Source organism: Pholcus phalangioides, unplaced genomic scaffold (assembly GCF_987345545.1).
Source record: "Pholcus phalangioides strain wild (caught in Gottingen) unplaced genomic scaffold, Ppha-v1.0 ptg000011l_1, whole genome shotgun sequence".
Lineage (NCBI taxonomy): Eukaryota > Metazoa > Arthropoda > Arachnida > Araneae > Pholcidae > Pholcus > Pholcus phalangioides.
In genome coordinates this window covers 51,573,045-51,599,379 of record NW_028301604.1, presented here as the reverse complement: position 1 = coordinate 51,599,379, position 26,335 = coordinate 51,573,045, and the positions used below count along the sequence as shown (strand labels likewise).

Below are 26,335 nucleotides of genomic sequence, written 5' to 3'. Positions count from 1 at the left end.
CTTTTTTCACTTTTTATCGACAAACTCGATCAGGGTATCGATGGAATTACTAGCAAATTCGCAGATGATGTGAAGCTAATGGGGGTAATCGGGAATGAAAGCGATAGGGAGTTGCTCCAGACCAACTTAAACAAGATTGCAGCATGGGCAAATGAATGGGGCATGACGTTTAGCGTAGATAAGTGCATAGTCACTCATTTTGGTTCGAACAACCCACGGTTCTCTTACGAGTTGAATGGTGTCACTATCCCGGATGCAACTAGAGTCACCGATTTGGGAATTCTCATTGACGAGCGACTTAGGTTTTCTGAACATTGTTCAGCGGTTGTCAAAAAAGCGAATAGAATGCTTGGTCTCATTTTCAAAAAGGTCTCTTCGCGTTCTCCTAAAGTCATTCTTCCGCTTTTTCGAGGCTTAGTTCGTCCTGGACTGGAGTATGCTGTAAGGTTTTGGAGACCATACCTACAGAGGGACATAGACTTGATTGAAGGGGTGCAGAGAAGAGCTACGCGTGTCCTTATTGGCACACAGGGCTTGAGTTATGAAGAAAGACTTCATTTTTTGAATATGTTTACATTGGATGAACGCAGGTGTCGAGGAGATATGATCGAAGTGTTCAAAATTTTCAATGGGATGGATAGGATGGACCATGAACTTTTAGTACACCGCCAATCGACTGCTTTTACAAGGGGACACCAGTATCGATTGGTGAGGGACAATGCAAGGTTATGGTGTTGCAGGGAATTTTTCTCTAATAGGGTTGCTAATAAATGGAATAGCTTACCCCCGGAGGTAGTAAATTGTAACACAATTGACACGTTTAAAAAGAAATACGATAAACATGTTGTGGTAAATCGAGAAGCTATCCATTCTTAGAATAAGACAACCATAAGTATTCTTTATGGGCATTGTATAATATTTTATTATGTGTATATATTGTTTATAATTTGTGTTAATTGCATTTTTAATGGGGTTGCTGTATTTTTGAAACATGACATCCATATTTTTATGGGCATCTTTTTATCAGCCACCTCGTTGGGCATTTTGCCTGTTGTGGCGTTGTATTTGTATTTGTATAATCAGATTTGTCATTCATGTTTCAAGGGGTTGTATAGTTATTAAATGTATAAAAAGGTAAGTTTTTTTATTTCTCCTTGTGCAACAAAACTTAAATTAGAAAGTTGTTGCTGTCTCTCTTGATGTCAACAAAAACAATTACACATTTTTAAGTGCAATATTAGCCGAGATATTCGAATTAGAAAAACGGAGGAAAGGTGCGAAAAAAAACAGCGTTAAATACGGGTAAAACGGTTCATCCGCATTTAACGCTGTTTTTTCCAAACTCTCCTCCATTTTTTGAATTCGAATGTATCAGCTAATATTGCACTTGAAACGTGGAACATTTTTGTAGGCACTGGGAGAGTCAGAGCAACTTTTTAATAGGGTTTTTGGGCACACGGGACTGTATAAAAAGTAATTTTTTTTAATAGCTCTACAACCCCTTGAAACATGAATGACATATCCGAGTACTATCAGCACCTAGAGATAGGCCTCTGCACTGTTTGCCATAAACGTCATTCAGACTACCTAGCAAGTTTGCCACATTTTGAAACACAGTATCCTATTTCGTTTCTTATTTTGGCGTAGAATCTTCTTGATTGGCTCACAGATACCGCGATACTGGCATGAGCAGGGACGTTTTATTCCTGAATATTCTGAGGGAAAATGGACTACTTACTGACGTCACAAGCAGACTGCGGAGGCCTATCTCTAGGAGGTGCTGGTACTACGTTATTTGAAAATTTTTTCTCATTAGAAGTATGCCTCTAGGATCAACGGTTCGCCAGTGACCTGTTACTTACACACCCTGTATAATGAAAAATATGTTCCTAAGTTAAGACTTGGAAAAAATCTAGATTTGAGAGCGAGTACTTGTCTTCAGCACATACATTTTATTTTTTGTTCTCTGTTTAGCCTCTAGAGGGAGCTAACTTTCGCAATGAAAAGTAAAATCTTAGGTATTTTGATAGTCGCAATTCAAAAGTATTTCCATTTCATTTTGATGTTAGATTTATCCCTTTACCATTATAATAATCATATTATTAAGCTTTGTTAATATTGATGCTTCGTTAGTTTTAAAATACAAACTAACTTATACTAACGGTGTTAAACAGCAATGGAATTGCTCGCCGCAATAATCGAATACCTTGAGTAATCTGATCTCTATCCGTTTCAGCGGGACCGACTGTATTACACAAATGGAAAGTCAAAGTTTAAATCAAATTCTTTAAGATTATAGTGATGAAAACAAAGAAAGGATCAAGGAGATTGATATTTTTTTTATCAGTAGGGTCTGTGCTCGTCTCAGTTCAACCGGCATGAATACGGATGCAGCGAACCTCTCGAAGTGAATACCGATTGGGCCGAAACGAAAGCGTAATACCTACTTCTCTTTTGTGTATGGAAACGAGTCGGGACTAGATAGAAATAAACGGAGGTAAAAAGAACAAACTAATTTCATAGGGTTGAAACAAAGTTTCGCGATGAAAGAAAACTTGCTTGATTTTATTCCACTGACATTTGGAAGCAATATATTACGTCATTGATTGTAAAATGGTTAATGATTGCCCTCTGCCACTATTATTTTTGTTTCTGGGTAAAATGAATGTACTTAAATGTTTTCATAGTTTTTCGAGAACGACACCTTGGGACACTTTACTTGTCAGAAGTTCAAGCTTTTTTTTTTAAATATCAACATTTTTTGATGTCATGAATACTGTTAATTATTTAATACATATTTGTCCAAGAGTAAAATGAATTTTGCACACTGTAGAACGCATTTTTATTAACAATCAAACGTAGAAGCATAAAAGGCGCACTACGTCAATAGTATTGACTTTTTTTAACTCGCAAGGAAAGGGTTCAAAGATACCATGCCAAAGTTCCACTCACTAAAATATACACATAAATATAAAAATATCCGGCGGAATTATAGGTCACAAAAAAAAATATAACAATTTTTAACACCAATAGCGACCGAGAATGAATTTTAAAATTCCGCAACCCCAGTCTTAGAGTGATGTCATTCAAACACACTTTAATATAAAGGGGGTTCTACTTTTAGGTATAGTACAGTGAAAGGAAAAAAAACCCGTTTTTCTAGAGAAAATAACTGGAGGAAAGAAAGTTCCGTTAACATGGAAAATAGAAAAAGCGGGTTTAAAACCAGCTCAAAGAATTTACCTTTTCATTTCTTTCCTTACGAAGGAAAAAGTGAAGCGGGTGCTAGATCTCCCAATGATACCGCAATATTGCACATGTCATGTAAACGGGGCTTCAGTGTGCCATGAACGAGAAAAACCTTTCCCTAGATTGTGTGGCCACCTGAACTAATATTCCCCCATTGATAAGTTCTCTATAGAGCCACTTTAGTGACTTCGAAATGTTCCGCGGATCTTTTAAGTGATCTAGGCCTTTTAAGTGCTCTGGAACTGCGCAGCGTGTCTCAAATGATCCGTAAATATGCCGCGGATCACTTAAGTAATCTGAGAATGTGCCGCGGGTAACTTGAGTGATGTAGAACTTCACTGCGGGCCACTCAAGTGCTCTAAAACTGTGCCTGTCACTTAAACGGTCCATGGCACATTGAGATCCCTTAAGTGTTCTGGAACTGTGCTGCGTGTCGCTTACGGCTGTATTCACAGACAATTTCAACTACAATCGAACGTGAAAGGATTGAAAATCGAAACAGATTTGTAAAATTGAGGATTTTAGCCAACCCGTATCGATCACTAATCGGTCCTATAATAACCTGTGATTGTAGTTTAAACTATCGGTGAATACGGCCGTTGGGAGATCTGTAAAAATGCACCGCTTAGTTTATTTTTACAAAATTAGGTTTGAGGTGACTGGCCACATCAGATAACTCCGGGTTCAACGAGCTGAGCTCAACGGCTTAAAAAGTAGGTCGCGATGTATTTCTTAGAGAAATTGAGTTCTTACATAGCGCGCTTCAAGTATTAATTTCAATTAAATTAATTATACGTTGAAATCAAGTTATTAAAGAACACCGATGTGTATTTGCTTCCGAGCTATTTAAATTTAAAAATTCTTTTGATCGTCTGGGGAGGAGAGGCATGAGGAAGGCTCGTAGCACCCCCTCCCATGTACGTCTCTGATACTAATGTGGGTTATAACAAGGGGCAGAGCTCACTAAATCTTTTGCTGTTGGGGAGGGATCAAAAATGGCTAAATCTGCTGACGTAATACCCCGCAGAGCGTAGGGCTGGCAATATAGGTTACGGGTTAGATTCCGGCTAGTCACATGTTAATTTTTTTTTACTCCTGTACTATCCCGATAAAAAAGCGCCCACCCCCGATTATCGCCAGAAATGTTTAGTGAACAAATCTGCCACACATCGGATTATTTTACGACAATTAAATTTTAAAAAAAATGTCTAAATTCAATTTTAAATAACAAATTCAGTTCAGTTGAATCTAGTCATGTCAAACCTAGACGATTAACCTCTATCGCGCGAGATTCTCACGCAGATTTCCTCTTCAAAGAAACAGAAAATTGTGGTTTTTAAAAAATTTCTCTCTGTACCGCGATACGATTTCCGTTCCTTACTTAAAACAATCTTAAATCGTAGATACACTAAAGACTACAGTTATTTAAAACATCACATAAATCGCAGATACCCTAAAGATAATCACTATAGTAAGACCTGCGGTCGCGCCCTAAGGGGACTTGTCTCACCACGCTCGTTGTTGAGGGAGGACCCGATCACAGGATAATAGCCAAGAAAAATCAGATCATAAAAGACCGTTGTGACGAGCTGGAATCGAATCCGTAAACTTCGCCAGTGGATCGCTTTGTCAATACGACTGCTCTAGAAACAGTTGGCATTATTAGATATCAATAGCTTTAGATATCAGATATGTAGAACATTCACAGTGCGCATGCGCAACAGACCAAAAATAGCTCAGAAAGGCCGTAATTACACTATAAAAGCTTTCTATATAGAAGTTTTTATAAAATTTGAAAAATTCAACCTGTAAGATTATCGTTTGCATTATCGAATGTAAATTCAGCCAATAAAGCTCGTAGGTTAAGTCCCGGCCCTAGATTATCCGCTTCCGAGGAAAGGTAGATATCGCCAAGCGCGAGGGGGATAAGTAGCCAACTGCTGTCATTTTTAGTAATTTTTTGTGGTTTTAATAATTTCATTCCGTCGCTAATTTTATGTTGCCAGGAGAGAAAATTATGAAACAATTCAAGTATGTTCGAGGACACCTTTGGACCCTTTCTTTGTCAGAAGTAAACGGCACTATTGTCCACAAGCTTTTAAAATTTAAATAAGCCCCTTAAAAAACTTACAGTATTACAATTTAAAAGCCAATAGTCCAAAGAATAGATTTAGAAATATTTATTTACAGCTTGTTTATATTTTTTTCAATACAGAAAAAGACCCCGTCAAGGTGTCAATAGATGGTACGCGGAAAATTTCTTTGGAAGCTGCAGAATTTTCGATATCTAACAAGACGTATTTAGTTGAACTGTTAGCAATTGTTTAGCAAAAGTCTGCAACTGTTTCAGTTTATGAATAAAAATGTGAAATTCTAAAAGATCCAATTAACTTCGTAAGTATGCAAGTCACATCAGCGCAAAATTGACATCAACATTACAGTATACACTCTCAAGTGTGCATTCTGTAATGTTAATATCAAGTGTTGCATTAAGTGTCGTTCATTCACAGGAAATGTCCCTAGTCCCAATAACAAGTAGATGGCAGCACTAAAATTCACGCAGCCACACTAGATAAGCACCGTTAGGTACACACGCACACTTCTGGCACAACTTATTTGGTAGTAAATTGCCACGACGATAAACCGCAGTTGTGCTTAGTTTGAAAAGTCAACACTACACTAAAATATTTAAAAATTTTATTGTCGATTCAAAACAAAGGGGACAAATACTTGTACAAATTCACGAATTAAAAACATGTCAAAACGAATACGAATGTAAAACTTCGCTATAGTACTTCGTGTAAATTAGTCTTGTAAACTATTGCAAGACGTTATGGCTGGCGGTGCCGGTAATAAAAATATCTCTGTGATTCCAGCACACTGTCCAAAAGTGAATATTGTGAATGAACCCAATCCAGTTGTCAAATTATTGTTTTCAAGTCTGGTTTTTGGCCATTTTGTCGGTAGAAGGTTTCCATACTTCACTGTTAATGTATAACAAGCGAATGGGTCTATTCTAGCAGGATGGGGAAAGTAAGCCACTATTTCTCGCCACATATACTCTCCTACCGAAGCACCACCTTTCCACGGAATGGAACTGAGGTCAAATTGAACGGGAGCATTTCTGCTTCCTTCACGCCCCAGTATAAGCATGGGGCTGCCGCTGCCAAATGTGAAGTTGTTTCTGAACATGCCAACTATTCGAAAACCAAGGATGAAGAGATGCTTATCGCACGAGAACTTGAGACAGTGAAGAGGCTCTGGAACAGAGGCTTTAGCAACAAAAGATCCTAGCTCAACAACAAATTTTAGTGATGTCATATGGGCGTGAAGTATGGGTGGCACGAAAAACTTCACTCTGCTTATAGTTTCACTCTGATTATGTTGGACGAAAGAATCTGGAATGAACTGACGTTTGGTGGAATGTATGAATTTGAACCTTATATATCGTAGAATTGGCTTCATAATGTTATGAACATGTTCTTCTGTCAATTGGTGCCCCCTGAAAGAAAATATATATAATATCAAAAGAAAAGACTAGATAAAACATGAGTTATTGTAGAGTTTTATATACGTTGGTTCTCTACTTCAATCAGTCAACCAACTAATTTTCTTCACCTCAGGTTAACCATTGCATACGATCAGTCATCTGAAATTGAATAGCTTATTTCCAAAAATGTCATACTCGTGAAATAAAATAGCGATGTTAGTTTTCAGATAATTTCCAACGAAAAAACATCAATTTCTTTTACTGTATTGCTAATACTGACTTGGCAAACCCCCTGCTATTAGAAATGATAGTGTTGCATGACCCGTAGTTGAGAAGCTAATTTTGAAAATACATTAAAAGCCCGATATAACGATTACGACAGTGGTCTATCTCGTTATTACGAGTAATTTTCAAAAGAACTAATATTAAAGTTAAAAAAAAAAATGTTTATAAAACACATCTACAATTAGTTTTCGCTATACCACCAAAATTGTCAAAAATCACCAACTTTTCTTTTTCTTCCAGAATGAAACCAAGTATGAATTAACACTTTTCACACATTTCTTAACATTGAGGTACCTAAACAGATGGGCCTAGCTAGACAATTCTTGACTCGTTAGGCTCTTCCCCCAATGTACATACGGGGGACGTCACGATTTCTTTCTACTTTCGTTAATTCCAGTGACTGACACTATAGTAATGTTTCATCGCCAGGACTTCTGAAGTTCAAATTGTAAGTTCCGACGAAAGAAGGTTGGGAAATTGTGCAAAAAAACCATCCGATCAGTCAAAGGCCGTAACGAGTTCATAAAGTCAAATCGAAGTGTCATAATTGAAAATTTTAATTGTTCCGTTGGTCAGCTAAGTTGTTTCGAGAATACAAAACTCTATACACAAGTTCAGAATCAACCGATTTTTGCTAAATTTCACGATTAGAGAGAATCGTTCATTCTCTAATATTGGAACAAAATGATCTATAAATACATTTATAAAAGACTTCATGCAGTTTAGTAATAAAGTGCAAAACATTTCTGCGTTGGGCTGGGGTTACGCTACAAAAGTTTTATCAAACTTTTATGAAAAGTTTGAAATGCAACCAGTAAGCGCATGAAAGTTTACCGAATGTAATCGATAAAAGAAAATCTCACTATAAAAGTCTCAAAATAACGTTAGAGACATTTTAAACTTGAAAAATATAACCAATAAGACAATGTTACATTCGCTTGAATTTTTGAGGCAGGGATGGAAACCTGTGCCCTGATGGCACTTCACAGGGGCTCCCAGGACAATAAACTAAATCGGTATACTTGATAATGCTAAGGAGCTCCGCGAGTCAAAAAGATTGAGAACCGCTGGTTTAACCCTCGAGTGCACGGGTTGTGTTCGAGATCCATGCACTTCTCTTGTTTACCGACAGGTGTTGGGAAATATTTTCTTGAGGTTCTAGCTACCAATGGCTAATTACATTCAGTTTATGTTCATAATGTAGCTAATATGATAAAATAAAAAGTTGTGTATAAATATTTTATATGAAATATCTTCAAAAATTGGTCTGAAATAGGACCCGTGCACTCGAGGGTTAAGAATTTACCTTGAATTTATTCTAAACTTACCTATAAAGGAAGGTACAAGTTCCGATAGTTTTTCGTTTAAAACAATTTTAGCCTACTTTTCGATAAGTATTTACACAATATGTATTACTGTCATCTTCCTGAACACTTAAAATTACGAAATATAAAAAAACTTCAGTGTTACTTTGCAATTTCATCAAATCAATAATCAAATATTATTTACCTCCTTGAACATTCGCTGATTGCCCACTTCTTTAAAGCATTGAGAACAGTGATTTCGTTTTCCATGTTTAAGTGATTGCTCGATATAAAATGCTCTATAGACTTCTTGCTCATGTTTTCGAAGCCTTCTGTATTCCAAATGATAAAACCACCATCTAGGATGAGTTTACGGGATTCCGCCATTAGTGTGGGAAGAGAATAAAGATGGCCAATCTCGTGAAACAAGCAAACACTGGACAACGAAATGGCTTGCAACAGTTGTTTTTCACAAATGTTGATTAAAGGCTCGACTTGGTACTTATGAGCCACTGATAACAAATCGATCACATCTCGCCATTCAACTGCTCCTGCCTCACCCATGTAGACAAACCTAAGGAACAGAAGTTTGCACTCGCATCACAAATTTATGCCTACAGACACGATAAATATTTTAAGATGCAAAATATACGCATCCATGTCCAAATTTACTTCATTCTATTCAGTTTAGATTTAAAATTTCTCATGTCAACAGAACTTATCAAAAACCATACTAGTGATACAATTACTTATAATCAAGACCAGGATGTGGCAGACCTAAAAAAAAAATCCAGAAAAACGCCCTAAAAATTCGAAAAAAAATACCTTAAAAAAACTAAAAAAATATTTCCCAAAAATCAAAAAATTGCGGTTAAAATGATAAATTTGAGAAACTAAACCAGTCATTAACTCATTCTCTACATTAGATTTCAGAAAATGCCAGTGGAATTGAAATTTCTAAAAACCAAGATAAACTTCTCTCAACATCAACACTGATGTTACTGAGGACATTTGGTGGTGGGGGGGGAGAGAGAGGGAGGAGATATGATCTCAGTGTTAATTGCAATTTCAAAAGTTTTAGAAGTTCCCGTAAAACAAATTTTTCTACATTCAATAAGTCCGCTTTTTCCCCATTTTTTCGAATTTTTTGACAGAAAATTGTCTTACTCCACTAACTTTATCGATAGCATCAATAAGCTCCATACTTTTCTGCAAAGATAATGGTGGAAACTAAGATTGATCTTATCGTCATCAGTTCAATATCCCAAGGCGACAAAAACCTTCCGAAATCTTACTACATGCAGCAATAGGATTTTGTTAATTTATTGTTTGGTTAAGTGTGGCCAGCTCATTGAATTTTTACTAAATACTAAAAAAAATTTACCCGAAATTCATTCTAAACTTTTTCACCTACAAAGGAAGATACAAGTTGAGTGATGAAAGTTTATTTTTCGTTAAACAATTTCAGCCTACTTTTAATTTTGTAAAAATTTTTGAAAGAAAATATCCCAATGCCTCAAAAAGTGAAAAAGCATTGAAGAATGCAAATGTCATCCACATCCGGGCCCTGCGTATAATCTAACCCACAATACAACCTTTAAAACCACCAACCGGTAAGAGGCCTTTCACACGGAGCGGATGCGGGTCCGGAAGAAGTTTTAACAATTGGAATATACTGCGCCTTTCAGACGAGCCGAAAAATCTCCGCACCTAGGAAATGTTCATGCGGGTCCGGACGTCGTCCGCATGTGTCAAAACCTAAGTGCAGGCTCCGCATCAGCACATAGAAGTTTTGACAATAGGTTTATTCGGAGCTATTCAGACGATGCGGAGCGAATTCGTCCGCATCTTTGGCTACTTTTTAAAGGTGATTTTTCACGGAATTTTTTTAATTATTTGCCATAAATACCCTTAAAAACACCATATGATGGTCCCTGCTCATTAATATAATGTACCTACATACGTCTATCCCCCCCGTTTCCTTCTGAGATGGAGATATGGACAAAAGGCAGTTGAAGTTGCTATATTTCACAATTTTATACAATAAAACCTGCCAACAATGGCCACTGACGGGACCAAAATTATAAGCCGTTCTGTTCATTACGAATATTTAGTTGACTACATACTTTAATAACTTAAATTTAATTTAAAATTTAATTTTCTTTTTAAATTTTTAAAATTTAAAAATATAAATATCTGAAATATTTTAAATATTTGTTATTGTTTTACATTTTTAATCTGTTAATTTTTTTAAACTTTAAAAAAAACACTTATTAAACAACGTTATCCACGTACGGTGTTCACTCAGGGCCGGATTAAGTCGTTTGAAGACCCTAGCACTTGTAGATATCGGAGGAACCACCAAAAATATTAAAGTTTATTTTACTCGATATTCTGTCTATAAACTGAAAAAATGAAATTTTATATTTCAGAAGTGAGACTAATCTAAGGATGGGATTTCACTCAAAGGTTTATGAAAGTTATTTTATAAAACCTGAAAAATGTAACCAATAAACACATCTGTTACATTCGAGAGAACTGATCCTCCTATTGGTTGCATTTTTCAAGTTTTATAAACGAACTTTTATAGTGTAATCCCGACCTAATACCGAATTGTGATGTGAATATTTCTAAGCACAGGCATTTTGAAAGTCTCTACCCCTCCCATTTTTTACTACTTGCAAATTCTTTGATATCTCCTGAATTTTTTCTTTTTTTTGGAACATCGAATGTTTTGGACGTTTTTGGATTTGATTTTTGGAACATTGGATGTTTTTGGAGAAAATTTTTCCATATTTTTCCGAAAAGACTGATTTTTTTCTTCAAAATATTTTGAAAATATTTGAAGATATTTTCTCCCATCGACTACGTGTGAGGATCGGAATGAAGACATCTTTATTCCCATATTCTATGTGGCTCTAGATTAAACCACCAAAGAATGCCTCTAGGCTGCCTATGGGCACTGAATCAGGGGTGAAGGAGAAAAATAATTACAAAAATTGCGAAAAAACAGTTTTTATGCACGAATTTCGAACTAAAGTTCCGACCGCATCTTCAGTGCTCGTTTGAAAGGGTATGCGGATCCGCATCCGTGTGAAAGGGTCCTAAGTCAAAGTAAATCAATAAACAATTGTTATTGCACTAACACATTAATTAAAAACAAAATTACAGCCATCAGGAAGGCGGGGATTACACTTATAAAAAGGGATAAACTTTTGTAACTTAAAATCCAGCCAATAAAGCTCATAGGTTGCATTGGAGCAAATGCAACCGATAATCTTACTGGTTGAATTTTTCGAATTTTATAAAAACTTTAGAAAATTTTAGGGTAAAATTAGTATAAACTTTTAGAAAATTAGTGTAATTCCGACATAAAGGCCAAAATACTACACTGACGTGACTTCACGTCATATCAGACGTTGTGAATTAAGATTCGTGTAAATTCTGTGACGTTGGGAAATTCCACGTAACAACTTCCACGAATCAGAATTCACATCTCTGCGTGATGCGATAATCGCGCCACGTCAATAGTGTTTCGGCCTCGATTTATAGACTTTTGGTATATGTCGCGGCCTAGCGGTTGAGAAACAATGATCTACACAATTTTGGATTTTGTTCAATCGATCATAACCAAGGCCCGGATCTTGACCAAAAATTCTAAAAATGCGTCATAAAATACCCTGAAGAGGAAAAACATGCTCTAAAACTCAAATTCCCCAAAACAAATTATGTTCAAAAACAAAATATTTTTTATAGTATTGAAAAAAATCGCATGTAAATTTATTCACATTATGAAGAAAGAAATGGTATTGACATTACAAAGGCCGGGATTACTCTATAAAAGTTTTGCAAAAAAAAGTGCTTGTATAAAACTTTAAAAATACAACGAATAAGCTGATCGGCTACATTCGAGCTAATGCAACCGATCAGTTTAATGGTTATATTTTTCAAGTTTCATAAAAGCACTTTTACAATAGTCCCGGCCAAAGACTGAAGGTTTTTTTTTTTTAGTAGATTTCCAGCATTCCTGTATGCGTGAAAGTCACGTGGAAACACGCTATCTGCTTACGAGTAATTTCATTATATTACCACTGCCTAGAGCAAATGGTGCGTTCACATCTACACACACTCACCATGTGTCAGACACGGCAAGCATTCTTTAATGTAAAACCAATGAACGCATTCATATCTATCGTATCGTGGCCGCGCAGGCAGGCATTTTTATGTTAAAGAATGGTTATCATATCCGACACGACACGGTGAGTGAATACTCGGCTTGAGCCGAGTCAAATCCACCTTTAAGACGTGAATAATCCTTTATCCAAAATCTTTTTGGAAAGTGTGACGTGTCCAACATTATCGCTATAGCTGTCAGCTATGCCGGCTTTTTAACATTGTACGTCACTGAGCAGAAAACTTTTTCCCACTTTTTACTGCTTTTTGAGCGATGCCGCATGCACATTTCCAAACCTCAGACAGAGGTTTGGAAATTGATTTCTGTACTGCGATTGCTGATAACTTAACCATTAGAGCAATTACTAAAGACCTGGGGGGTGGATTTAACACCAAGATCGTTGACGAAATGAGTATAAATTCATGAAACCAATAAGAGCAACCACTTTAGAAAATATCAGAGGCCATTCAAAAACAAAGTTGTACCCTTTTTACGATCCAATATTCTCACTAAAGATCAAACCCATTCTCAAAAGTTTTACCTAACAACCATAGATGTACCTGATAAAAACTTTAGTTTCAAACCCCATAAAGATGCTATACCACAGAATGAACAATGGGACATTTATTACATTCTATGTGGCGATTGCTCTCTTGGTTACATAGGACAGAGAAGGAGACCCATAAAAACAAGATTAAATGAGCATGCCCGTTGTGTTAAAATCAAGAATGAAAAATCGACCATCGCCGCTCACTGTCAAGAGGGCCATAGATTCAAATCAGGAAGCGGAAGTTTTCTCACAAAGTCCACGGCCGATTTAGACCTCTAACAAGGCACATGTATATATTCGGGCCTTCAAAAATAAATCAACACCATGGCTCAAGTTCATTACGAGCAGGAATCGTAGAAAAATTCGAATAGACCAATCAGATAGCTCCATTTCGTAAGCAGCCAACCACAGCGTTATAGAAGACTTACAGAATGAAGCTGAGCGCCTGCACGTAAGACCAGTCGTGGCCCAGGCGATATAAGCCTTTTACCCCGAGAGGTTGGCAGCTTCATTCTGGTCGCGACGTTTGACTTGGACAGACATTTTCTTTCCGCTGAGCAACCGAGAGTTGATTTGATAATCCAAGTGGGATCCTCGGTCAGCGCAATATTTTTTATCCTCCGAAGACGACACTTGGTGTCGAAAAAGAATTTTTTTATTTGCTTTTTTCTGAATATATAATTATGTAAACTTTATTCTGGAAAAGAATCAGGTGAAAAAGTATCCTAAAAATTAAATGATGCCTTAACCTTTTGCGATCCTATGTCGAGGTGGATCGACATCACGAAAAACCAGTACCCTTGCTATTACACAGGAAATGAATATATTTGACTTTTTAACAAAACTTATAAGCTATAAAAAACCGCAATAGCTTTCAGAGGGGAGGCGCTATAAAGTACCAACGAAGTACCGAAAAACTTGTGTTCCGAAAAGAGTTAAACGTGCTGAAAAAAAGTCAACATCCAAGCCCGGATAACAAATATGCATGTTAGAAACGAACTAGACGAATACTATTGAACTTTGAAAGTGGGATCGGATATATTTTATAGGATGCACACTCAAACCTTGTCCAGACTGCAATTTTTCTGAACAGTGTTCTTACATATTACATAAACGGTTCAACTGTCTCCGGTTCGTTTCGGAAGTTTCAGTGATGGCATGCAACATCGATTTTTCGTGCTTCGCGTTGAAATGTTGAACTTGCAACACTAGAAAAATATTGCCCAAGTCTGGACGTGAATAGAAATAAGATTTAATCAACCAGAGACGGTGGGCAGGAAACTACAATCGTAATTCTCAGTTTGAGAGTCAACCATGTGAATGAAATATAGCCTCTATCAATAAATTTGGACAAATAGGTCATTATTGAATGTATTTAAACGATGCCATTTTTACTTTCACTAATTGTTTTTATGATAGTATGAGAGCCGTATTTCCGGAACACTTCCTAATAAAGATTGCTTCGGTATTAATTTGTACTCAAGACATGTATAGGAATCTCCTCTGGCAATAAATCGAAGTGCGGCAGCTAACCTAATCGGTAGACGAATTTGATTTCCTAAATGTTTCGCAATAAATACCCCGGAAAACGAGTTCAGCACCTTCCAGGAGTTAAAAAAGCACCTACCGCCTTTGCTATTGCGATTCGACCGCACATTCTATGATCAAAAATGCTTGTTTAGGTGTCCCATGACTTTAGAATCGCCTTGTACACTACTGCCCACACGTTAGGTCAAAACCAGGTTAATAGTAGGGCTACTTCTCACATCAACAGCGGCCATATTGCTATACTTCAATTTACTGTCGTTAACGAATTGCGTTTGAAATGAAGGCGCGTGCCATCAAGCTCGTTAAGGAAAATATTTTTTCCCGGTTCGAACCAGAGACCAGACGGAAACTTTCACCACGCCACTCGGGTGCAAATAGTAGGGCTGGTCCAATTAATCGTCGTTAAAATTTCTGGTTTAGATAATCAGTTCTGTAATTGAATTGATCGAATAAAGTTTTTCTAAACCCATTCGATTAATCTTACGAAACCGATTTAATGCCCTATTATGTTGCAGATAAGTGACCATATATATAAGGAGCAGGTCGATGTACGTACCATCCTACCATAGAATGCACGATATTGTACATGCTTTATGCTTTCATACAGATAAAAAGCGTAAAATAAATGGAGTCCGCGAGTAGGGACAGTGATTTCATAGAAAATGAGATTCATGTGCAGTTAATTTTTTCATTTCGTTCAGCGAGGATAGTAAATCAAACTAATTTTTGCGTGCTTTATAATTTCAAGTCTAGTTCGAAATTCAACCAACATAAAATGTCCGATTTTGGAGAAAAACCGAGTTTCAAGTAGAAATCGCAAAATTTGACAAATATTATTCAGCATATTAAATTGCTTCAATCAGGTGTCCTCAATTTTATAATAATGCGTAGCAAATAGGTGCGTGAAAATGAATAAATATTTTATTATAGCAGTTATAACAGGGTGACCGGTCAAGTCCCTTGGCTGAAAATTACTGGTGATCCTACAGGCACACTTCCAATTAAGAAAGTATCCAATTAACTTGTAGACCTCAGATATGTAAAAAATTGCAAGGGCTATAAAATAAAACTGTACAGACGGATACCTGTCCAAAAACCACCAATTAGGAAGTTGGCCCGTCTCTCGAGGCAGACAAAAATCCACGTTTTTTAAGTGCAATGAGCTTATCCTTAGTTTCTTTCCCAAGTTATTTGAATTCAAAAACCGGAGATAGCAAATATTGCACTTGGAAACGAAATTTTTTTATCTTGGCCTCAGGAGAAAGCCACTTTTTAATTAGGTTTTTTTAGGAAGGAGGTATCAAAAGTTACCATTATTTTATTTTAACTATACATCCCTTTTCAATATAAATATACGTTATATGTGAATACTGTTTCTAACTAAACGTGTGCCTGTAAAACGAACGGTTCGCCAGTAATCTGCAGCCAAGGGAGGAACTTGACTATCACTGTATAGTTACCAAACGCTACGTTTGTTATAAATGGTTAGCATTTGCATATATCCGGTCAAAACTTGATTACGCTTAATTGATAAAACTTATTAACCAGTTAAACTTTGATTACCAGCCCTAGTTTATAGCAAGAAATGCAAAATCCGTAGACTTAACTTGATTTTTAGACAAGGTTACTGATGTGAATACAGGTTCAAATGTATAACTAGAAAAGAATTTCAGACTTGCCTTAAAAAATTCTTTATGGTCGTTGGGTTGCTGTCCGTGATTCGTATAACTTTATTCGATTTCTCAGACATATCAACTTCCAACATATTCGTTATCACTTCCGACATAGAAGACAGAAGCAATGAATGGGCTGGAAATCTCCACTCTGCTTCACCACATACTACAGATATAGCTACATCGCTATGACGCTCGTTCATGTAAAGAACGCCACCCGCACCATTCTGTGATCCATTTGTGGGTGGGTAGGGCATGATAACTTCTAACAGTATCAACCTTACAAAATAAATTTACAATAGTTTAGATGCAAACAAAAAAAAGATGTATAAATACAAACCCATCATTGAAAACTTATTACTGCTCGCTTTTGAGGTGGATTTTTGCTTACAAAATAGCCTACCGATATCGTGTACAAAGTTATCGTTTCGTTTAATGTCAAATTTCAAGCAGTTTTTTCAATGCCAGAAATCAAATTAAAACTACATTTTTTATATATTTCTCAAAACTTCCAATAATTTTATTCGTCCCGTTTTTCAAATTGGTGATTCAGTATATCATACGCAATTTAATGTTAGAACTCGTCAGCTATACAAAAAACACTAAGTCGAATAAATGGGGAGTCTTTGAATTATCGTAAGGGACCGTTGTAATACAGTACCATTGTTTCCCGATGCGGTCCCATGTTGAGGTGGACGTATGACCGCAAAAGGATATTCGGGCGTACGATCGCTCTTTACGTACATCAATCCCATTGGTACCAGAATAAAGTCCTAAATTTCTATAAAATCTAAAATGAGCGATTTGTTTGCATTTATGATGCCAATTCAATTTAAATATTACGACTAATGTCACTTGAGTAGGTTGATTTCACAACAGCCATATATTACTCGTATGCACCGACGGATTTTAAACTTTAAAATTATCCTTAATGTCTCCGGTAAGCTAAAAAATTATCACGTGAAAATTTTCGAACTCAAGAGAATGTCAAAAACAAATTTTGTTCTTTTAACCCTCCATCGCGTGGAGCAATATACCAAGCACGGTGTTAAACTAGTTTGACGTGCCTGACGGATATGTAGGCCTACTTAGATTCTGACGGAGGGTGAACCTATCGGGGGTATATGTTCCACCGGTTATACATAATTACCTATCATTCTGGTAAGCGATAAGTTTTGAACATTTTGAAGTCCCTTTTCAACTTTTGCTTATTTGAAAACTGCTTTTTTGAAGTGAAAACACGGAAATCGACAAATAAAATTAAATAAAAGTCTGAAACAAAACATTAACAAAATGCAAAATAAAAATAAAATTCAATGATTAGCTCCGAGTCTAGGCCCCAGACTTCAAAAGCTGGGGGGGGGGGCGGCAGGACGATGCATATATACGAATTGACATTAGATCAGTCTGACACTGGGGGAAATTGCCCCTATTCCAGCCCCCCCACTGACCTCCGTTAAGACATCACTGACCCTTTTCATTTTAAACTTTGATAGCCAATCGAAAATTTTGAACTATTTTAACCCTTTCAAGCGGCATTGACGAGTTATGTAATAGAAGTCTTTTTTTAGCACTTGGATCTTTTTTGTAAAGTTGATTTCTCAATGAAAAACTTTCTCCTATACCCCTTAATTTGCACCTGCTGAAAATGGGAGGCCTATTTCATTAAGAAAGGTATGGCATTTTGAAGGGTTGGTTAGGGATTTCTCATTGCCACTAAACTTGTGGTCCCGAATAGTTAAAGTGGCTAGCGACAGGTCAGTCTCATGCCTTCGGAATGAAGCTTGAATTAAATTATTCAAAACTACCTATGCATCGAAGGAATTCAAGATTCACGTTTTATTCTATGGCAGTTGTAACGAAAACATCGACTCATTTAAAACGTTTATTGCCGAAAAACAAAAACCCTCTGCATTTGCAGCTCAGATTTCCAATGGTTAAACAAGAGATTAAAAAAACTTCGAAATCCATTCACGAGAAAAATTTGATAATTTTTGTTCGAATCTACATTGATCGCACTCTGACAAACAATTACAATAGCCAGATTAATATAATGTAGCTAGAACATTTTATAAAAGCAAAATTCGTAGGAAACTCAAATCTAGTGTTTGAGACAAGCCGTTGAATTCAATTTTAATTTTGTGCAACGTGTTTAGTTTCTATACAGTGTCAGTGAATTAAGTTTTCTCATGGATACAAACTACATACAAATTCTTAAACGATAGCTTCTATGCAGAAATTTCAACATTCAAATTGATTATATTGATTCCGTATTTCAGAATTTGGGCAGCTCCTGTAACATTAAAAACTGTCATAACGACTCGGGCATTTATGATGAATAATATGCGTGATGATATTTACGTAAAAAGGGATCTTGATAGTACTTGTACGTGGGGATCAATATAGTTGACCTGAATATCCGCGAAATAACTTTTTAAATATTTACTGGCATTTTTAAAGTGTTGCGATAAAATATCCATGAGAAATCTATCGAGTTGTATAAATTTCGATATGTAGACAATAGCATATAAAACTAACATACAATAACAAAGATAACAAAAGCCATCTATATCTCTCTAAAGATAAATCTGTTTTTAAAAAATAGTAATTGAAACATACCTATAGAGCTAATCTATGTGAATGAAGCAATATGAGCAAGAATTCAGAACATATTCTCTCCCAACAGTAAGACGGAAAATAAACTAATTTACTCGGATTGGTCACACTAAAATAAGGTACGACGAGCTCGTTTTCTTTGAATGCGTTGAACTGTATGATGATGCCAACACCAGAATGAATTTGTTAAGTAATAATACTATTTCTATTCATCAAATTTCAGAACTTAATTTCATATCGTTAAAAAATGAAAGCTAAAAATTTGCATATATTACTAATTAAACTAATTTAAGAAATTCAAAATTGCGAAATATTGTTAATTAGGTATTATAAGAAGAATATACGGTATATGTGCCCGAAAAAGTGTGGCATACTGCAATTTATAGACTGCCTGAAGTGAAGATGTCTGAAGAGATATATTCAATATTTCACACATTTCCTAGGTGTTCTATACAGTGCCAAAAACAATAGAGCAAAGTGTAAAATTTTCGGATTTAATTGCGACAACGCGTATTTTTTTCAAAAATTACGACGCAGTGATCTCATGCAGCAAATATTTGACGTATAGCCACTAGAAACACAGGCCGACTCATAATCCACCATTGCTGTGCAGTGTGACGTCAGTATTATTTCTGCAACCAATAGCTGCCCCCTGTACTTTTGTTTACAGTAGACGTCACTTTGATGGATGCAGAGAAAACTAGTTTTTCACCCTCGACGAGCCCGCTAGGATACAAAGCGCCCTAATTTGACGTAGAAGTCCTTGAAAAAAAGGCGGGCCCATCCACCATATTTGAGCAAAAGTGTGACGTCAGTTTTATCGCAATAGTCAATCCCTCAATCGTAAGGCACCTATAGAGGAGAGCGGACTCGTCGTTCATCGTGTAGACCAGTAATTGGCTGTAACGATAATACTAACATCCCATTTTTGCTCAATAATGGAGATGACTCAGCTAGCTTTTTCAAGGAGCACAAGTCAATAATTGTTTCTTAACCGTTTTTTTTTCAACGATTTGAGATCATTGTTCAGAGCGGAAAAACCTGTTCTTCGATGGAAGCCTTAGACAGGTGCCTTAATTTGATAAAGAGTCTGTATCTAAATCTGCAGTGTTTACCTCATCAATCAAGATTAAAAAAACAAAAAAAGCCATTATTTAATTGAATTTTTCAAAATTAAATCAACCAAATAACACTTAAATAAAACAAAATAAGCGTAAAAATAACTAAGGCTGGGATTACACTAAAAGTTTCATGAAAGTTCATTGATAAAACTTGAAAAATGCAACCAATAAGGGCATCGGTTGCATTTGCTCGAATGCAACCTATGAGCTTTATTTGTTGGATTTTTGAGTTTTATAAAAGGGATTTTATCAAACTTTTATAGTGTAATACCGGCCTAACATTATAGAAGTTTCATAAAATTTCATTTATAAAACTTGAAAAATTCAACCAATAAGGCTATCGGTTGCATTTTCTCGAATATAACCGATAACGTTTTTGGTTATATTATTCAAGTTTTATAAATGAACTTTTATGAAACTTTTATAGCATATTCCCGGCCTAATTCAAATAATTAAAAATTGACATTCTGAGATTCATGCACGTACAGGGTGATTGTGTTTGAAGTTTCCGTACTCTGAATAGTTTTTCGCAAAATCTAATCATCCGAACACTGCCAAATTTTCAGGATATATCAATGAGAGCATGGAAGAGAGATTTATGCAATAAAAAATATATTTAAATCAAAAAGTGGTGTAATTCCATACCGTACATAGGATTTTTTAACATGGGATGTGCCTCATTGGCTGAGGTCGCTATTACGTCACTAAATCGTCACACCCGATCTAAGACGCCTTCATATACGGAGTGTATTAAGGAGTTCTAACCCGATCGTAACTTCGGGTTTCGATGTAATGCGCATGCGCGACATAGTTATTGGCACGCGTTTTTCCGGTGACTGTTGTTTGGCTCCAATATATTTCGTGGCAACGTTTAATGATAGATATACCTAATTTTACCTGCGATCGCAATGTGTCAGTCGGTGCAATGGTTAGAACATGGGATTTGTGTAATGAACGTTGTGGGTTCGAATCCATGAAAAACCCGCTCGAATTTTTTTAATAATGTTACCCGCGGTCGGTTTTTGGAACATCTTGTTTCAACTTATCAGTTTTGCCATATTTCCGGTTGTGATGAGAACAGAGTTGATATTTTCAGTCTCTGGGGGCAGGGGGCCCCCTTTAACGGCCGGAGGAGCGAAGGCGTTTGCGGGCCGCAGCCTACAGGGGTATACTAGTTCATATATAATAATGATATATAATACAATATCATATATCATTATTATTATGATATAATTATGTTATATTACAGTCGAATCCCGTTTTAACGAATACCATTATAGCGAAAATCTCGTTTTAACGAACACTTTTCTAATCCCTCAAATAAGTATGCTTACGAACAATGCAAACAACCTGAAATTCCTTTATAACGAAATTTCGTTATAACGAAGTGATTTCTCCGGTCTCTTGGAGTTCGTTATAACGGTTACTCCTTTGTCAGTCGGCTCTTTAATGCCTTATGTATTAGGGCTAAAGTTAAGTATATGTGCGTTGATAGTTAATGAGTTTTTAGTTTGTGAGTGGTGAAATCAGTGCGGTGTTGTTGTTTCATCGTCATGAGTAAAAAAACTTATCCTACAAGAAAAACTACTGTAGCACCGATAATCAGTCAACCTGTTGATATAAGTGATATCAATGACTTGCTTACTAAAGGTGATGTGCTACGGTATTTTGAATGGGTGAAAAATCAACTGAAAACAGAAGGGATGTCATTAACCAGAAAAAAAGTAATTGCATTGCGAGTAGCACGAAAGCTAGAAAAAATTTGGACAAGGAGGCTTCCATTCCCGTTTCAAGCACAAACAGCATTGTTTTTGTGGTTTTAAAACTACACGAACGTGTGAAAAGATACAAAAATCGTCGGGGTATAACACAAAATATTCAAAGAGCTTTAAAATGTCAGTTGAAAACTGACATAATTTACATTAATGATTTAGAGAACTGTCTGTGTCCAGCTCGATGGAAAGCGCCACCATTAGAGCATGAGGATTATGTTTATTGGATGTCTATAGCATGATGCACTATAGCAGCAGTTGTCAACTTTTTTGACTCGCGGAGCCATTTCTGGCATATAATGTCTATGACGGAGCCCCGTAGACCTATTTTTTACTTATTTATCAAAGTTACTGATTTATTTTTTTATTATTTAAAAATACTTATAATTCTTTCAAATTTACTGTATTATTTTTTATTTACCTCGAGGAGAACCGCTGCGCAAGAGTAAAATACTCATGAAACAAAGAAACTCAAGAAACGTAGTAAAAGAAAGGAAAAGTCTTTGCAATCCGAGCTAAATAGAAGTCTCCAATCAACAACGACTCCAGCTTGGAGACAAGAAGGCAATGGTATTGAAAATAATTCAATGTCTGAGAGTTCGAGCGATGAAAGTGCATTTGATAGTAAAATGCTTTCACCATGGAGAAAGAGCCTGAAATTTCAAGTGTTTCAATGATACAAGGGCTGCCAGAAAATTTACTCTCTTCATGTAGAGCATGTGACAGTAGAGTCATTTCCAGTAGAGCAGGAGCTGAGCTAGCAAGGATTTAAATGTTGTAACGTCGGAAAATCAGGCAGCGGTAATAGATAAATCGAAGGTTTTTCGTGAAAAAGTAAAATACTGTAAAGGCAGTGAACGCAGTGAATACTGTAAACGTCTTAACGCATGGGCTCACTCGAGCACGGCCCGGGAGCTCTCAAGAAAAAAGGGGCCTCACAAACATAAGAACCGGTTCAAATGTTCGAGAATTCGCCAGGTAGGGCCTCAGAAAAATCTCTTTGCCCGGGGGCCCATGATACTCTAAAGACGGCCCTGTGTAAAGGTAGTAGTTCAACTCGCACCTCAGAAATAATTGCATGCAAAAAGCATACGTATCTTTGGTTGAAGAACCAGATTCAACATATTTAGAACACGTAACTCCAGACAATGGCTCTGGGAAAGACATAGTGCCATCAATACTAAAATTTATGAAAGAAAATTGCATTGATGAGAAAACTATTAAAGTTCTTTTGTTGTGATGGTACCGTATCAAATACTGGAGTCTCTAATGGATCAATTTCATTGTTCGAAAACGCTTTAAAACACCCAGTACAAGCAGTGGTTTGTTTGCTTCATTTAAACGAATTGCTTCTTAATAAAGAGTTATGGTTGCCCTCGATGGTCCACCTTCTGGACCTACTTCTTTTAGTAGTCTAATAGGAAAACGTTTAACAAGTTATCAAGATTTACCGGTTGTTGAGTACAATAAAACTGTCTGTTACTTTTCTATTGTCTTTATGTCCTGGTGAAATCGTTCACTTGTTCCTCACTAGTATCGCCTAGATTTTCGAGGAAATGGTCTAAGTGGCTGTGCAGGTAATAGACGTTTATGCTCATATTACAACCAAGGTCTCTAAGTTGTTGAGCATGCTGTTAACTAGTTCAACATAGTTTTTAGCCTTGTGGTTGCCAAGAAATTTTTTGACATCAAGGACAAATGAGATCCACGCTGTTCGCTTATTCTCATTCATGGAATCTATGAAATGAGGACCATTTATGAGCTGTCTGATTTGAGAACCATCAAAAATTCCAGTTTTAAGTTTTTTGTACTTATTCCATGCATTTTTGTCCGATGTATGCAAAACAAGAGCTGCCTTGATCAAGAGCTTTCACGAATTGTTTCATTTACCGTAGCTATAGGCTTACGAACGACATTTCTTTCTTCAACAGCCATGCTCTCTCTCTCGTAGGCCACTCTTTTCTTATCCATTGGTATTGTTTGGCTCTGCTATCCCATAGGCACAAGAAGCAAGAATATATCGTGTAGCACTCTTGCTGACCAAGAAGAAAGTTAACCAGTTTGAAGTCCACAAAAATTACCCATTGATGTTCGTGAAACTTCTCCATGACCAAAGTGATAGTGTCGTATTCCTCTTTCATTTTAGTTGAGTGAGCAAGGAGTATTACCCGTACTTGTTGACATTGTGCAAAAGTGCACACTTCAAACTTCGCTTGGAGCTGTCAGTAAACAGTTGCCAATCATTTGAGCAATATTCAAGAAGACCCATTTTTATTAGAAGCTCTCTAATATCTTGACAAAACACAAAATAAATTTTATGAGAGGAGAAAGATAACAAATCCTTTTCTCTAGTACGATAGAATGTAATTTTTGTTCCACTATCAAGTAAATTCTTATCATTTAATCTAGAAGCAAGTAATTTAGATGCTTTTTTTGAGAGACGCAGATCTCTTATAAGGTCACTTCACTCATTTCTATTGAAACGTTGAGGACGTATGAGGATGTTCCTTCATAATCATTATCAGTCACTCGGTCCGTATCACAAGGAACATCAAAAAGATGAAATTCATATTCTGAGATCTCTGGAAGCTGATGAAACGATGGAATAGGAATTTCGTCCGAGTGAAGAAAAGGCCGTCTTGCAGAGGTTAAATCAGGATATGTCCACTTGCTGCGGTTATTTTGGTTTATGCCAGTAATATTCGCAATAGAAAAATAACAGTAATCAAAGTGGTTTATAGGTTTCCTCCAAATAATTGGAACACCAAATTTTAGAACCCTTCTCTTCCCATTAGTCCACTGTGGTAGATGTTCTGTATAAGTTTTGCACACTATGCGTGTGGAGCTCAAACTTTATCTTGGTCACCAAGCCTGACGCCAAAGTACTCAAGGTAAGCTCTTTTAACAAAATCAGAAATGGCTTTTCCATTCTCCTTTAGGGTGTACTCACCACATACGTAGGAAAATACATCAGGATCATTATTACAACTTCTTCGACTGGATGTCATTCTGTCTTTTCATCAGCCCTCGAAACAAAGAACTTTATTAGTTATGTAGTTGTTCGTGATTTTCTGAATGAGAATCCTGGAACAAATTAAAAAATACACTTAAAACTTTATTTAAATCCTTATTGTGTCCCACAACCATGTTTCACAAAACCCGAACAACACACACTTAACTTGGACAACAAGGTCCACACATCCGAATAGAAAACAAAATATGTAGGAAAAAACTAACACATTGACGGCCAAAAACTAGAGTTGATAGAGAAAAACTATTTTCATATTCGAAACCAGCACACCAAATATAGTCCAAATCAGTTTAAAAATTCTAGGCACCAAAAAAAAGTTTTTTTGTAACGCTGTGTTATTCTTGTTAGCCGAAATTTTGCCTTACCAGGAAACTGCACATGTACAGTATGCACAACTTCTAACCGAACGATGGCGATATCTTGGGTTCTATTTATTGTAAAAAAAGGGTACCATTCTTCTTCGTTCAAGATCTTCCACAAGTGTATTAAGCTCATTTTTTCTCAAGGGGTCATCTAGATGTTAAAACTAGATTTAACTTTTGAAAGTTCAATGGGAAACCCATTTTTTCTTCCGTATTTGGATTCAGTATCTTAAGAAATGCCGAAATATCAAATTTCATCAATTTTGAACGAACAGAAGGATTCATCTCAACACACCTCCTTTCTTGCACTTCGAAAAAGTGTCACAAATCTCTAGAGAAGATGGTTTGTGAAAAAAAATTATGGTCTTTCTCTTTTTTTGTTGAAGATCTCTTCACTCTTTATCAACATTTCTCCGAATGACTTTCCTTTCTTTAGTAAATTTCCCCGGAACAAATTTGGATTCATTGTTCATCTCCCGACAAATGCCTTTTTCTGCCAACACCATAATAGAAGAATCTCTAGTGTCGTGATATTTGGCTCTCTTGCTATATCTGTTCTCTATACCAGGGTAAAGTTTCTCGCAGAAACCTTGATAATTATAAGGCTGGTCCGCTTAACCCTTGATGATAATGAGGCAGTTCTGAAGAACTCAAACAAATTTTTGTATATTTAATCCAAAAAAAGCGGGGCGCGGTAGCCCGGTCGATAAGATGCTCGCCTAAAGTACCAAAGGATGTTTAGAGGTGTCGCGAGTTCGATACCCAGTTCGCCCTTGTCAGAAAACTTTCCTGACACAGGGGTACAACAAAAAACGGCGACTTGACCGCACCAAAAATTGCTACCGCAGGGAGTCCCCCATCGAGGGGTTAGCGCACCAACCCCTCGACGAGTATAAAAAAACAAGCCTGCCGTTCGGAATCGGCAATAAATTGTAGGTCCCGGTCTAATTAGCCCTCGTGTGCAGAAAATGACCGTGGTGCGACAAAAATGATCAATGATCAACCAAAAAAAGCGTGTCCCTACTACCGCCCCAACAAAATCATAGCCCCAAGGCAAAATGAAAGAGGGCCTAGGCAGCACCTCTTAATTTACATATTTATTGTCATAAATCATTGTGCCAGAGTCTGAACTGGGAGCCCACCAAAGATCGCAGCCTAAG

General features: G+C 36.6%; 1 protein-coding gene across 1 annotated transcript; it reads right to left on the bottom strand.

The window, feature by feature from the left end:
- Positions 1–5,929: 5,929 nt before the first annotated feature.
- On the bottom strand, positions 5,930–18,835 carry LOC149080543 (BTB/POZ domain-containing protein 2-like). The gene is made up of 4 exons (XM_089239641.1): positions 18,816–18,835; positions 16,280–16,552; positions 8,534–8,902; positions 5,930–6,751 (listed from the first exon to the last, which is right to left on the bottom strand). The coding sequence occupies exons 2-4, from the start codon at positions 16,528–16,530 to the stop codon at positions 6,055–6,057; spliced, it is 1,317 nt and encodes a 438-aa protein (XP_089095767.1). The 5' UTR covers positions 16,531–16,552; positions 18,816–18,835; the 3' UTR covers positions 5,930–6,054.
- Between the last annotated feature and the right edge of the window lie 7,500 nt (positions 18,836–26,335).